The sequence below is a fragment of the Phallusia mammillata genome, chromosome 1 (genome assembly GCF_965637545.1).
Source record: "Phallusia mammillata chromosome 1, kaPhaMamm4.hap1.1, whole genome shotgun sequence".
Classification (NCBI taxonomy): domain Eukaryota; kingdom Metazoa; phylum Chordata; class Ascidiacea; order Phlebobranchia; family Ascidiidae; genus Phallusia; species Phallusia mammillata.
In genome coordinates this window covers 14,608,006-14,622,452 of record NC_137252.1, presented here as the reverse complement: position 1 = coordinate 14,622,452, position 14,447 = coordinate 14,608,006, and the positions used below count along the sequence as shown (strand labels likewise).

The 14,447-nt window shown below is 39.9% G+C and overlaps 1 protein-coding gene across 1 annotated transcript; it reads left to right on the top strand.

The window, feature by feature from the left end:
• The first annotated feature begins 1,062 nt into the window (after positions 1-1,062).
• On the top strand, positions 1,063-7,579 carry LOC145238249 (muscarinic acetylcholine receptor M2-like). The gene is made up of 2 exons (XM_080101365.1): positions 1,063-1,408; positions 4,605-7,579. The coding sequence occupies exons 1-2, from the start codon at positions 1,241-1,243 to the stop codon at positions 6,120-6,122; spliced, it is 1,686 nt and encodes a 561-aa protein (XP_079957491.1). The 5' UTR covers positions 1,063-1,240; the 3' UTR covers positions 6,123-7,579.
• The last annotated feature ends 6,868 nt before the right edge of the window (positions 7,580-14,447 follow it).

Below are 14,447 nucleotides of genomic sequence, written 5' to 3'. Positions count from 1 at the left end.
TTCTGACCGCAGCAAGTGAGTTAATGGCTGATGTAAAGAATCGTAAAGGGGTGCAAAAAGAAAAAAATAACTGTAAACAATAAAGCACTCCAGGTGGAGTTTCGCGCAAACAAAATAAACTTATCCATTTCCGCCTACTGTCGCCCCCAAGCGAACTTGTCGTCTATTTCTGTTCCTGACGTAATAACATCGGTTGACACAGCACATGTCACGGACGTTGTTTCAGCGCTTTGTAATTTCAAATCGTTTCTGCCTCTTCTAGTGAGATGTCTTCAAAAGCTCAGCCACCGTGCACCCCTTCCGTGTTTGTCTTTCGGCGTACTCGATGAGATTGAACCGCACCGTCCTATCTCTGGTGTGGTTTGCAATCGAAATGATTCAATTAGGAGTTAGGATATGGTGTATCCGCGAAGCTGTAGGTAACAGTTCGCTATGCGCGACCTTGTATCAGTTCATGTGTGTCAGTGCTGCAAATAGCAAACAATGTACATTTATATATTCTGTTTAAAAGTGCTATGATTTTGAAAGTTCTGAGAAAGATTGAAATCTCTTGAAAAGTGTGAAACATTTTCTGGGAAAATACAATTTTTATGAAAATCTGTACTAGTGATGCCATGAGGCCGAACCTAAAATCCCCTTTCTTATGGACGTTTTCAACTGAACTTGTGTTGTTGATGCAAGTAAACTCAATTATGACAAACCAAAATTACTTTCACAATGCGGAAGCTTTATTACACTTGTAATATTTTGCAGACAACGTGGCTCGAATTTTATAGATACCACAAATAGTTAATTTAAGATGTTTCGTATGGGCGAAAATGAAAGTTTAGGTAGCATTTTCATGCAATCAAACAGTTCGGTTTCGGCCGAATTTTCAAAACAGTTCGGGCCGAAACCTAAACATCAGAAAACAGCGTATTCGGCCGAAATGTTTCGGCCAACCGAAACTTCGGTGCATCACTAATCTGTACCCCTGATTGTACCTTCAAGTGTACTTGTTGTGGAAGCAATACAGGTGCTACAGGTGCATAAATCTAAACATGGTTTGTTTTTGTAGGCAAACATTTATAGCTTGATAGGTAAGATAGGTCAGAACTAACTTTCCGAACCTTGGCTGCTGATGAAACTTTTTGATCATTCATCACCTTTCAACATAACAACCACAATAACAGTTTTTCTTGGCTGCTGTCATGTGCCATTTGTCGGGAGTATCATAAACATATGATCGCGTACACACGGGATGGCATTCAACAATGCCTCCGTTTCAAGTTCCGTTTCTGTTGGGATTTTTTCAAACGGCACGACCACGCCTCCATTAGTTTCCTTCGGAAGCACGGCCGCCTCAGCAGAGTTTAACAGCTCCAACAACCAAACAATCATTAATGGGAGTTATTCCTCGTTGGCAAAGGTACGTTGTCGTTTTCTACGAACTTTCACGCTAAAAGATTATCGCAATGCAAATCCGCCAATTTTCAAACACAAAAAAAGTTCAAAGTCCTATCGGTTTTGTCCCAATGACTTGGCAAAGATGTAGGTTGTCTCAATCCAACTAACCCCGTTAATTGTTCAGTTTATTGCACTGTGTTAGTTTCGTTAAAATGGTTTTACTTTACCCTACGCCAATATCCAAAGTTCTGCATTTAACACGCAAACATGAATAATACATGTAAAAATAACATGTGTAGAATCGTAAAAACCATGCAATATCCATTTTAGGACACTCGCAGGTTAAATACTTGCAGACAGACCTATTACTTATTAATTCGAATTTTTGAGGGCGGTTTCGCAAGGGTCGTCCCAAAGTTGTCCCAAAGAACAAAAAACTTTCCTTTACTACCGTTACCGTTACAAAGCCATAGACCAGTGGTTCTTAACCTTTTTTCCTTGCTGCACCCCTTTCAAATCACCAACCAATTTTCGCACCCCCTTTCAAATCACTAACCAATTTTCGCTCCCCCTTCTGTAATTGCCAAAATATAATATACCTAACCAACCTTAATGATTCAGCATCCCCGCACCCCCTAGGAACAGTTCTCGCACCCCTTGGGGGTGCGTGCACCCCAGGTTAAGAACCCCTGCCATAGACGTTTCTTTAACATTTTGGTCATATATTATCATTCATATATGTTTGTTTGCATTGTAAACTTTTAAACAGCTTGGTGGTTGAAATGTTTACACTCCAAATTGCTTGGTGTCTGATGTCTTGGCTTTGCAATTTGCCGCCATGACCTTAGGGCCGTCGCTAATCAATGGAAATCGACTACAGAACATGACAACTAATGAATGTGGCGCTTGCGATAGGCTCCTGGCTTGGCTGCCGAGATTACCTACACACCAGATCGCTAAACCATTGTCTTTGACCCATCACGCTCACTAATCAAACGACTAAGCCTAAGCTAAAATCGTGTAGGCAAATTACAAATAGTTTCTGTTCAAAGTATGTTTTCAACGTATGCACAGTTGTTGGCAATTTAAGTTAGTTTTGAGGTAAGACTGGCCTGGAGACTAAAGCACTCAACATTGCCCAAAATTAGGCTGGTATGACGCACTTTGACTCTTCTGGTTGATACTCGGTCCACTTCAATGTAAACTGAATTTTCAAACTGTACCTACTTAAATCGTAACGATTTATAACGTTGAAAATTAGCATTTATGATCGTATGTTAAGGGTTCACTCACATTTTTGCCCATTTTCCACAATATGCGGATTTATCCCTTTGATGATATAGGCGTTGATGTTTCTTGACATTCCAATATTGTTAACCAGGCCGTGGTTGCGTCATGTCACGTCTAAGTCGTTTAGGTGCCTGGGGTGGTCACTCAGAAATTTGTAAACTTGAATGACCCGCACTAATGGTGGGCACTGAAGCAACAACCAACGTAATAATTATAGTCAATGGAGCGCTTTTTGTTTAATTTTTAAGGCGCTACATATTGATCTGAAATAGAATTCCCAACAATGCTGATTTTTCCCGTTAAAAAAATCTAAACGAGCTTGGTGTCGAAACGTTTCAAAGCCTTTTGTTTGCAGTAGACGTTTGTGAGGGTTTGATGTCTCTATTAATGTCAGTATTTGTTTGAAACCAATGCAATCTGATTGTCAATTCTGCCAACGAGCTGTGGTTATTGTCGCACAGAAACCTATAAGGCAATGTGATGTGACAGAGTGCACAAGGTATAAGGTCAATCGTCACTTTATCGCAATGTCAAATTCCAACACAACGCTTCGTGGCATAAAATCCGTGAAATATCGATTTTACAGCGCGTGCCTTTGTCGTTTAAACGATAACACGCCACAAAGTGGTTTAATTGGACGCGGTATCGACAAACAATCGCTTCTGACTTCTGACATTTGATTTCAAAACATTTTGGCGGCCGGTTTGCAATCGTCAATGGACAAACCACTTGCACGGGACGAAACGTTATATTTCTCGTTTACTCGATTTCTGTCATGTTTTGATTGCAAATGCAAACTTCCTTGGGCTTACAGTAGCAAGAGAGTTACAAACGTTACTACCATGATACAAGCAGCGTATGCAAATGAAATGTATATTGTTTTTGAGTAGAGAACTGAAGATGCCAAAAATTAGGGTTGAAATATATATTATGTACAAATGTTGTGTATAGCGGTTGTCTCTGTTTGGCCTTGGGCTTTAAACATCGGGTTTTGGATTATGCAAATTAAATAATAAAACAGATAAGCAATTATACTTGGGGTTATGTCAGGTCGTTAACTGGTGAATGTGCAATTTGAATGTGGTTAATAGAGACAAAAATATATTTTTGTTGTTGTATGGAAATAGCCTACACTTGATTTAGGAACAAGCAGGTGCCAATGCTGCATTGTTGTTTATCACTAAACAAGGGATGACCGACACAGGTTAAAATTTAAACCGCTGAAAGTAGACTATAATGTGATCTTGCTGTTATTTTTCATTGTAGATGTGTTTGGTATGTCATGCGTTTAAAAACAAATGGAAATGTCTCGGCAGTGATAAAACTTAAAAAAAAACAGCACAAAAAAAACATGAAGGCTTCGGATTTTCTGTCACCAACTATTAATACAGTTAGTGGTGTATCAAATGATTTTGCTTTTGTAACAATTATCGACTTCACAGCAAACAACAAACTGCACTCAGCGGCTTTATGCACCATGGAAGTTAATGGGCACATTGGCGCGCTCGCCAATTGATTTTCAGTAGCAAATAAAGCTTCGCCAATCCCCAACTTTGTAGGTCACATATTTTTGATAAAATGTAACCTTTAGTACAGCAGCGATTTAAAAAAGTGAATTTATACGTGCAATTAGGTGATTGTAGGGAATACGTTGTTACCGGTTTTCTTGCACGAAATGCCTGACTATAGAGACCAAAGCAAAGTTGATAACATGTCCAAATTTTGACGCAAAAACGTTTGAATTAGGGCCGAAAGCTTTGCTTGTTTAATACACCAAATATTATCAGACAAGTCTCCATTTTTTTTCTTTAGCATAATGATATAACCATCCGTTTCAAATGACGCTACAACTCATCTATAGTGTTGGAAGTAGCGGTGTGTTGTCCGCCAATCTTTAAACGATTTTAACGGATGTCATTTCGATGCAGGTGATCGGTATCGGTTTTGTCGGCTTCCTACTCATGGCCGTCACTGTGGTCGGAAACTTCCTCGTCATTGCGTCCTATCGTGTTAACCGTCGCCTCCGAACAATCAACAATATGTTTTTGGTGAGCCTTGCATTTTCCGACCTCATTATCGGTCTGGTATCCATGACTCTCTACCCGATATACATGATCAGTCGGACGTGGTATCTCGGACCAGTGTTGTGTGACATTTGGCTTTGTCTGGACTACACGTTGAGCATGGCATCAGTCGCTAACTTATTGCTAATCTGTCTCGATCGTTACTTTTCCATCACACGACCGTTCACATATCGAGCCAAACGCACGCGACGGAGGACCAGGATCTTCATTATCTCTGCGTGGGTTCTCTCCATGCTGCTGTGGTCGCCTGCTATTATCATTTGGCCTCGCGTTCGTGGTCGTAAAGTCCCCGACGACCAGTGCCTGATTCAGTTTTTCGAGGACCGAACCATTACGCTCGTGACAGCAATACTAGCTTTCTACTTACCTGTACTGGTGATGTCTGTATTATACGCACTGATATACCGAGAAACGACCAAGTGCTCGCAGTACTTGGAATATCTTAAGAGCTACCGGAGGGCCCGCTCATCCAGTCTCGCTTCGCCTTTTCTGAGCTTCAGGAGGCACACCGGTGGACGCTCGGTCAGCTCTGGACAGTCGCCGCGTCTAAACTCGTCGTCCACATCATTTCCCCAGAGGTCAAGCAGGACGACTGAGCTGAGAAACGACAGCCGCAGGAGCCATAACTCTTCCACGAGCGTTTCGTCAACAAAAAGAAGAAACGACAATCGGCATTACTCTGGCGCCGACGGAAAGCTGCCGGGAACAACCACAGGCCCGCAAAACGACGTAACGGGCAGTGTGTTTGTCGATGGCAAGGTGGGAAAGAACAACCGTCGTAACAAAACACATCGTGCCCTGGGACAGGTACATTTCAATATGCAGAACATTTTCGGTGTCCGATCTAAGGATAACCGCGACGGGAACCATCAGGCCAACAGCGCTGAGCGCCCGCGGGACCTGCTAGTACCTAACACAGTTGACAATAATCGCAGCTCGCGGTTACTTTGTCCTGTTCCTTCAGACGCTTCGGCAGCAAGTAGGCGATCCCCGGTTGATAGTAAACGGCCACCAGCGATGCCAGCATCGGAGCGCAAGGCCGGTCGGACACTAAGTGCAATTCTGCTTGCTTTTATCATCACATGGTTGCCGTATAACGTTTGTGTGGTGTACAAATCGTTTTGCATGAAGGAGGGCGGCTGCATCCCAATCGAGGTGTGGGACGCAGCTTATTATTTGTGCTACATCAACTCGACGATCAACCCCTTCTGCTTTGCCTTGTGCAACAAAACGTTTCGACAAACTTTTCTGCAGCTCCTCTCGTGTCGTAGTAGCCGTTCTAGTGCTGTCAAGGACTTCAACACAACGCAAGTGCGGTCGAAGCGCGCTGTGCAGCCACATTCGTCTTCTTCGAACTCCTAAATCGCTTGAGAGCTCGAATATTCGTCCCAGTGTGGGTTTGTTTTCATAAGAATCTCTTGCAGTATACGAAAACACCAAACCCGTTTGTGTTTTTGTTGAGAGCGATTTTCTCACGCTTAACAATTCTTTTGAAAATCGTCTCACCTGGTCAAATGCTTGTAAAGTCGTTTACGATGTAAGTTACCCACGCACACTTTTTCAACACTTTTACTGCATGAAGCTCATTTGAAAAACATGCCTAGGCCATTCATGTACGCGGGAAATTTTCCTCGCCGTTTATGTAAATCGATGTTTTTTTCAGCATTTTGCTTTACCATTGACTTGCCGCAATACCTTTATTATTTCGAATAGCCGTAAGGCTTTACTGTGGCAAGTAGTTTTCTTGTTATTTTTTCCTATTGAACTTATAACTTAAATGCAGTTATCTAATGGCTTAGGAAAGCTAAACATTCGTCCCAATTGACCCCTTGCCAATGGTGCATGCAAGTTGCTGACAGAAATGATCCGGTACAGTGATTGACTTCACCCCAGTGCAAACAATCTAGGCGTCAGCATAACAAATCAAGTTTCGTCAGGCATTAACTTTGCACACAAAGCCAGAAACCTGGTCCCAATGGTGGTGCTTTAATCTGTGGATTGCAAATCACGTAATTGGCTTAGTGTGTGGCCTAAGCTACAAAGGCATAAGTGGTTATTCTCAGGCACATAGTTAATCGTACTGGTGACGAACCACAACATGGAATGAATGGCGTTGAAATACTGAAATTTGGTAACTTGCTTACAATGAAAATATTTTATTGCAAACAGTACAACAATGCATGGTTCAGTATTCACTGCTGCTTCTGTATTCATTACTTGCTATCATGCTCCCATATCACCCTATGTTGAAATTTACCTTGTTATCGTTGCATACGAATCGATCAAACCAAACAAAAATTTAAATTTAAAACCATTTAACTTTACCTGATGTCTACAAAACTCTTGCCCACTTAATGGTATTATCTATGCCTTGAGCTTAGAATATCAAAATAATATATGTTGGTTGTTGTATTTACATGTACTGACGTTAAAAGCGGGTAACAATAGAGCTTAGTGCAGTCAACCAAAACGGCTAAGGCATTCGCTCAGAAATTGTTTAAACTTCATGTGCAATAGGTGTTTGGATGTTTAAAATCGTTTCTTTTGCCTACTTTGGACGTTTTTTTAAAAAAATCTATGCGGTTGACTGCAGGATGCTGACTCGCCATGGCAGGGTGCGATACACCATTGCAATGACACTTGATATTGCCCTTCAATATGTTACCAACTGCAACCATAGCGAATCTTTTAGAAAAGTGTTTCCTATCGATTTTGCGTGCACCATTGTTCTACATTTGTTTTCGATTTGTAAATCGTTCTATTGACAAAGACCTAATCTAACCGCGTTCTTTGATGTAGTACAAGCCGATTTCACTGTGCTGCGTGTAATATGGTGTCAAGTGTGGATGTTCCCTTATTGCTTCCGTAAGAGACCTTTGCGTCGGGCTTTGTGGATGGTCTGACTTTTAGGATAAGGCCTTTAGGAAAGGTTATCTAAAGGTGACCTGAATGAAAGGACGCAGTTGTTTAGGCCAAATTCCACCGCTTCGCTCATGTTTGAAATCCGGATAGCCGTGACCAGGCGTAAATATCAATCTCAGCGCAGGGTTGAAACTGTCTGTCAAAGCCTAATCTTCTTTGTTGTGCAAAAATACTTATCGGCGGGTTAATAGGGTCCACGTCGTAGCAATCGCCAAACTGCAAACAATGATAGCGGCATTGTGCATAATAAATGTTTTTTTAATTCCATTTATCAGTATGACGTAAAAAACTGCATAAACATATGTAGTATAGATCTCTCCTATAGTCTAAAGCAGGGGTTCTTAACCAGGGGTACATGTACCCCTTGGGGGTACGAAGCACCAAAGCAGGGGGTACGACAGTCAGTGTGAAATTATACATTATTTAAGCATATTTGTGAAGAATGCGTAACAAGTTACTTTGTTACATGTAGTTGATTTCAATTTAATGATTGTTGGTGTGCGGTAAATATTGTTGAACTTACAAGACTATTTTAATGCATGCATTCAACACGTAAGTTATAAATACACTGAGTTTATCCGTCGGCCATTGTAGACAGGGGGTACGAGAAAATTTCATGAAAGCTCAAAGGGCACGAGCGCAAAAAAGGTTAAGAAACACTGGTCTAAAGTCTGTTACACAATGAGTTCAGATTGTACGCTATGTTTACGGGGGCGTGTCTTGCAAAACCACAACAAATCTATGAATGGCGATCCGCTGGCATATTTTCCGGGTCGTTTATCGCGAAACGAGAGCCTGAGCGACCTTCTTCGTTTTCGACAACAAAGCCCCAAGTGCGTCACGTTGTGTGCACCTCTGTCGAAAAAAATGAGATCGTGCGGCTGAAACTGAACTATTGGGCGAGACAGGGCATCGCCGATTAAGGTGCCAGGTTTCTTTTACCAGCCACAACCTTTGAGGATCGGGTATAGGTAAATTTCCAAACATAGAAATCCCGGGAACTAATCGTTTTGCCTCCGGATGCGTCATTGCTGTATTTTACCCCATTATAGGTTTTGACGGGCTTGTAGACAGTCTCCCGAATTCGGACAGATATAGTTTGTTTGTTCCGTTTTTTATGCTTCGCCAATGGTTTATCTGCGAAAGGTAAAAGAACGTTGGAAAGCATACTGTTCTTCGTTTGGGAACAACGTTAATGAGGTAAAGATCAGTGCTGAAAATTGATACGTTTTATTCAGAAATAGGGCCTTGTTTTGTTGCCCTACGAACATCATACCCTAAACCCCCGCTCCCTTAAAAATACTGAAGTATTTGTAGGCTTTGCAAATGATTCAGTGCTTCTGAATACATTCTTAGGCATGCTACGTGATTACGGTATTTTTATTCACAATAACAAGTACGTGCATACAAGTGCTTTTTCCAGGTGCAATTAAGTAGCCCGAAGAGAATGTTCTCTCTTCCGAATTTTGTCAACATGTCGCAACAACAAGCTTATTCACATTCGATTATGTCTACGTTTTAAAGATGAAGGAAAAACGCACAGTTCCTTGAACTTCACGGTTTGACAATGCCCGAAGGCTGTGTTACCAATCGAGCACTTTCCTCGTTTGCTAATGAAATGTGTCTAATGTTGTTTACCTATGCCAACGACGGAAACCATAGACTAATTACTAAATGTTTGTACAACATTTTTGTGGAAACCGGCCAACAACAAAGCATCACTACGGCTGAAAGGAAAATGTTTAAAAAATCAAACTACGCATGACATAAATGTGAGACACAAAATGGTGCGATACCTTAGTTTGCTGGCGTCGCACACACATAGTGGTACATGCTTAACACTTCTTGAAATTCCAAAACTTGTTTCGTGGACTTGCGTTTTTATTGAAAACCACGTTAAAGCCAGTATTGAAACAATAATTCTTTAACCACATCGAAGTCAAGATGCCACTTGAAAGTAAGATATTGAGCACATGGAGGATGTGGTTGGTTATGATGACAATAGAAATAATCTGGCTCTTTTGCACGATTAAGTATACACCAAGTTGCTACTGTTCCGCCTCCGGCTTGTAGTGTTTGGCAAACATTCGTAGGGAATAAACTAAATTGGCATTGATTTAGTAATGGGGATAAAAAAACACTCTCAAAACCGTTTTTTTGGTAACAGACGCACATTATGAAAACTTTAAAATTATTTAGATTTTTTATTCACGAATCCCCTCAAACCATCTCACGAAGATCTTGAAATCTGCATACCTTAGGTTGGAAACCGCTTATAGACAGTGGTCAGCGTGAAGACAAACTGAAGGCAACTAGCAAACAAACAACATGTTGTTTATGACCGTCTGTTTTGAGTATTGAGCCTAAATCAAACGTTATCATTTACTATAACGTTTACGAAAAAATTATGAGGAAGGTACAGTTGGAAATTGCATTGTGCAGCGCCCAATGTCAGGACATGATGTAGCAGTTTGGTGTATTCAAATTAACCCATCCCATCAAATTCAAACGTCATCATTAAGTACCATCAACAATGCCTAACTGCTGAGCGCACCCTAATTAGGCTTTGTTATACGTTCTGCCTGGAGGTGCGGATGTGTTTCCCTGTAAACAAGGTGTATAAAGTTCAACGCCTTCAAAACTTTTGCTCTGCGCATATCTTTTTGAAACTTTTGAAATACCTTATAGTTTCGAAGGACCCGCTCTGGTATTGTCTATAGTTTCAATTGATTCGTTTCGGAAAAATGTCTGACGTGTGGGTGAAAATATTTTTTCAAACATCATCGTTAAACTGAAGAGAATGACTCATGTACGAATCAATTGTGCGGCCGCAATTACAAAACTGTTAGTCGTATTTTCATGAGTCGGCTTGTTTACAACTTTCAATTAAAGAAGTAGGCCGAAAACTATTTCGAATTGTTCACTACAAAACAGAGACGTTGCCAATTGGCTTTATGTACGTAGGGCGTAGGCGAACAACGTGACTCGAAAGCACAACGCTTGCGTATGACTTCCCGCATGCACGCGGATGCAGCATAATCTATGACAGATGGTAACCCCAGGTTGGTCACGTTTACCTCCGCTAATGTTGTCGGATTTCCGGCACCAGATCCGAATAGACCGGAAGACATGAAGTTAATATAAGAGAGGATATGACAGGTCTCTAATCCGTCCAATTAGCGCATAAGTGATGCCAGTTTTACTTCAGTTGGGGATTTTAGTGTTAAACGACTTAATCGATGCTGTGACCTGCGACCCGAATTTGGACATAACAGTCTGTTGGATTTTGGTTTATAATCGAATCCTAACAGTGCTTGATGCATTATTTGTACATAGGTTACCTTATATCTGAACTCGAACGCAAAGCAAAGCACAGCTGCGTATTAAAACAAAACGACAGATTGGCCGTGCTGCAATGCGAGTGGAGCAGCAACGTAATCATGGCAACACTACAGGGTCAGGCTACATCATGCTAATTCTCTTACATGCATAAACAATGATTCTGAATTGGGATTTTAGGATCCGAGTCGCAACCAAAGGAATTCCCCCAAATTTTCCTCTGTTTATTGATGCAACGAATATTTGTCCTCACTCTCTCTTTCTCTCTCTCCTTGGGTTTTGCAATATTTCAGGCTTTTTAAACATTTCCTACACTAACACTTCAATGTCGGGCGATTAGGAAACACTGGTTCAGGCCAACAAGCTCACGATGGCTAGATATGCTTGTAATTGGTGATTATTCGGCGGTTTATTTGTTTTATTAAAGCGTGAGCGATACGCGCCAGGCTTTGTTCGTTTTCAATTCCAGATTTCAAAAATTGGCTTGGTCAGCCCTCATCAGGGGCGGCTCGTGCTAGGGTGCTGCGGAGCTGCAGCACCCCCTAGATATTTTTACTTAATACACCTACCATAATATTACAAATAACTTTCATTATTTTTATTTTTTTATTCCTTAGCAATATATAATAAGCATAATTTCCGCCCTAATCACCTTTTTTTTTCATTAAAAAATTTTTTTTTGGAAACACTAATGTATATCTATGCTGGAACTGCAGCTCCAGTTTTCTGACGTTTCGTGACGTTTCATCACGTTTTGCGGTTCTGCGCATGCGCACTTTGAAAAGCTACATGCTGGGCGAAATAGGAGCCAGGGTGCTGCGGCTCGCGCAGCTCCACCAATCACGTAGCATGTGACCTGGGCACCCGGAAGTAGTTGTCTGTTCCGCGTTTATTGTGTGCCAAAGCAAATCACGTGTACCATCAGGTTCGACAATGAGTACAGTACGACAATTATTCTTTTTTAATCATTTTTACAGTTTTTGATGGAAAGGTTAATCATGGCTTTTCAAGATTCTAATTCGGTGACTGTAAGTGAGCTTCAGCAACTTAAGATTTCGCAGTTATCAAGTGCTGAAAAGGTAAGTATAAAGAAAAAAGGGCGTCCAACGCCTGATATTCAACTTTGTCAGCCAGGAATGAGCCACAACAAGAAATATATACGCAGTTTTAATTCTGAATGGTATCAAAAGAAAAAATGGCTTTGTGGTTGTGAAGTTAAAAATGCACTGTTCTGTTTTCCATGTTTGCTGTTTGGAGGTGATCAAAAATGCTGGACAAAAGATGGTTTTACAAATGTAGCCAAAATAGGTGAGAAAGCAGAAAAACATGAGAAGTCAAAGAAGCATGTGGACAATGATGTTTCACTTCCACTTTTGGGAACTGTAAATATTAAGGAAAAACTTAGTGAGGCGTATATAGACTTTCAATTATTGAACACAACAAAAAAGTGGAAAAAAATCGTGAAATTTTGTCCAAAATAATAGACTGCATTTTGTTCTGTGCAAACTTTGAAACTCCCTTACGTGGACATGATGAAAAAGATGAGTATTGATATAATGGACATGTACTGTTTGTCTAAACAGTAGCTGCTAAATTGCTTCACAGGAAGTGTTTCTTAAGAATGAACATTCTACAGACAAGATAGTAGTGACCACCAAGCACATCCTATTGTTGACAAAGAAATACTAGTTACTGAAATGAAAATGTTTCTGTAGATCTGATGCAATACTCGTAATTGAAACTTAAAGCTCGAATCACCCAGTCCGTTGCTTGGTGAGTGAAGACTAAAAATCCTTATAGCAATAGATGTAAGTTCCGACAAATCACTTAGTCGTTCACCCTTTGGTTTTAAAGATATATATATTTCGCTATTACAGCATCGTCAGTATCTACGAACAAGCAGAAAGATTCATAAAAAAATTAATGAAAACAGTATGCATAAAAGACCTACTAATAAAAGTGTAAAATGGAATGTTAAAAAACGTTAAAAAACACGTTTATTAGTAGGTCTTTTATGCATACTGTTTTCATTAATTTTTTATGAATCTTTCTGCTTGTTCGTAGATACTGACGATGCTGTAATAGCGAAATATATATATCTTTAAAACCAAAGGGTGAACGACTAAGTGATTTGTCGGAACTTACATCTGTAGATCTGATGTTCATGATTACTTTGAAAATAATCTAGATGATGTTTTGACAAGTGAAATTACTAGGATGAAAAATTCTTTTTGCTGTTTCCATGAGTCCTTCAAAGGCAAAACAGTTTGGATGCAAACCTTTGTTAGGAACACCATTATTTCCAAAAGACTTGCACTCGCAGTGCTAGTACTACTAAATAGAAAAACAGTTTCTCAGTTGTCATTTGGAATCAAGGAAGAAGCTATCAATTATCATGCCCAAACTACAACTTTATGATTCATTTTGGTTGTAAAAAGGAAGCACAAGGTTTAATAATATGGTTTAAATTTAAGTGAGAGTGTTGTAAATTTTAAAGCTTGAAGGAGTTTTGCACTTAAAAAGCAATTATAAGCTATTTGCCAGCAAATAAAGCAGCAATTATAGCAGTTAAAAATCTGAAAGACAAATAATAGTCTGTACACAAAAATTCAAAAAAAGATGTTAAAATAAACAAGTTCTGACACAAATGTAAAGTGGTTGTTAAATTTGTCAGTTATGATACCAATAAACAGCTGTATGGCTAGTTTTTTGTGTGACAATTATAATCTGTGAAGTGTCATATAATATGTTGAAAACGCTGATTGTGACCATAAGGTTACTTAAATGAAACATGACCATTTTTTTAAATGTTGTCGAACTGAAATACTTCGACCTTTTTCGAATCATTACTTTACTTTTTTTTCTATATTCTTGTTGTGTTTTACCGTATTTACAACCTCTTAGTTTCAAGTCTGTGTCACGTGTGTTTTTGTTCCACATTATTACTGCATGTTATGGTGTTTAGGCTAAACAGTTTAGCCGTCGCTGTGCAAGTAAACAAAATACACAAATGATATCGTCTGCTATTTACACTCGTGTACATTATTGCGTAACAAAAATTACGTCACAATGGAGTTTCTAATTAAGATTTGTATTACTTGTTTTTCTACACAAAACAATGGCTAGAAAACTATAAATGTAGGTTTTCTATATATTGCCAACTTATATATGTTCAATAAAGGCTAAAATTTTGAGCAGCACCCCCACAAATTTTAGGCACGAGCCGCCACTGGCCCTCATACCAGTAGTTTTAAACTTGCACCACACTGATAGATAGTTTTTTCGTGACACACTTCAAATGCCCCACAAAACGTTGCCAATTTAGCAAATCAACGGTTATGGGCGAGGCTGCTTTTGATACCGAATGAAATTAAAACGAGGTTCCTGTGTTAAAATGTACGCTCCCATTTTGTCATGAGACCAAAC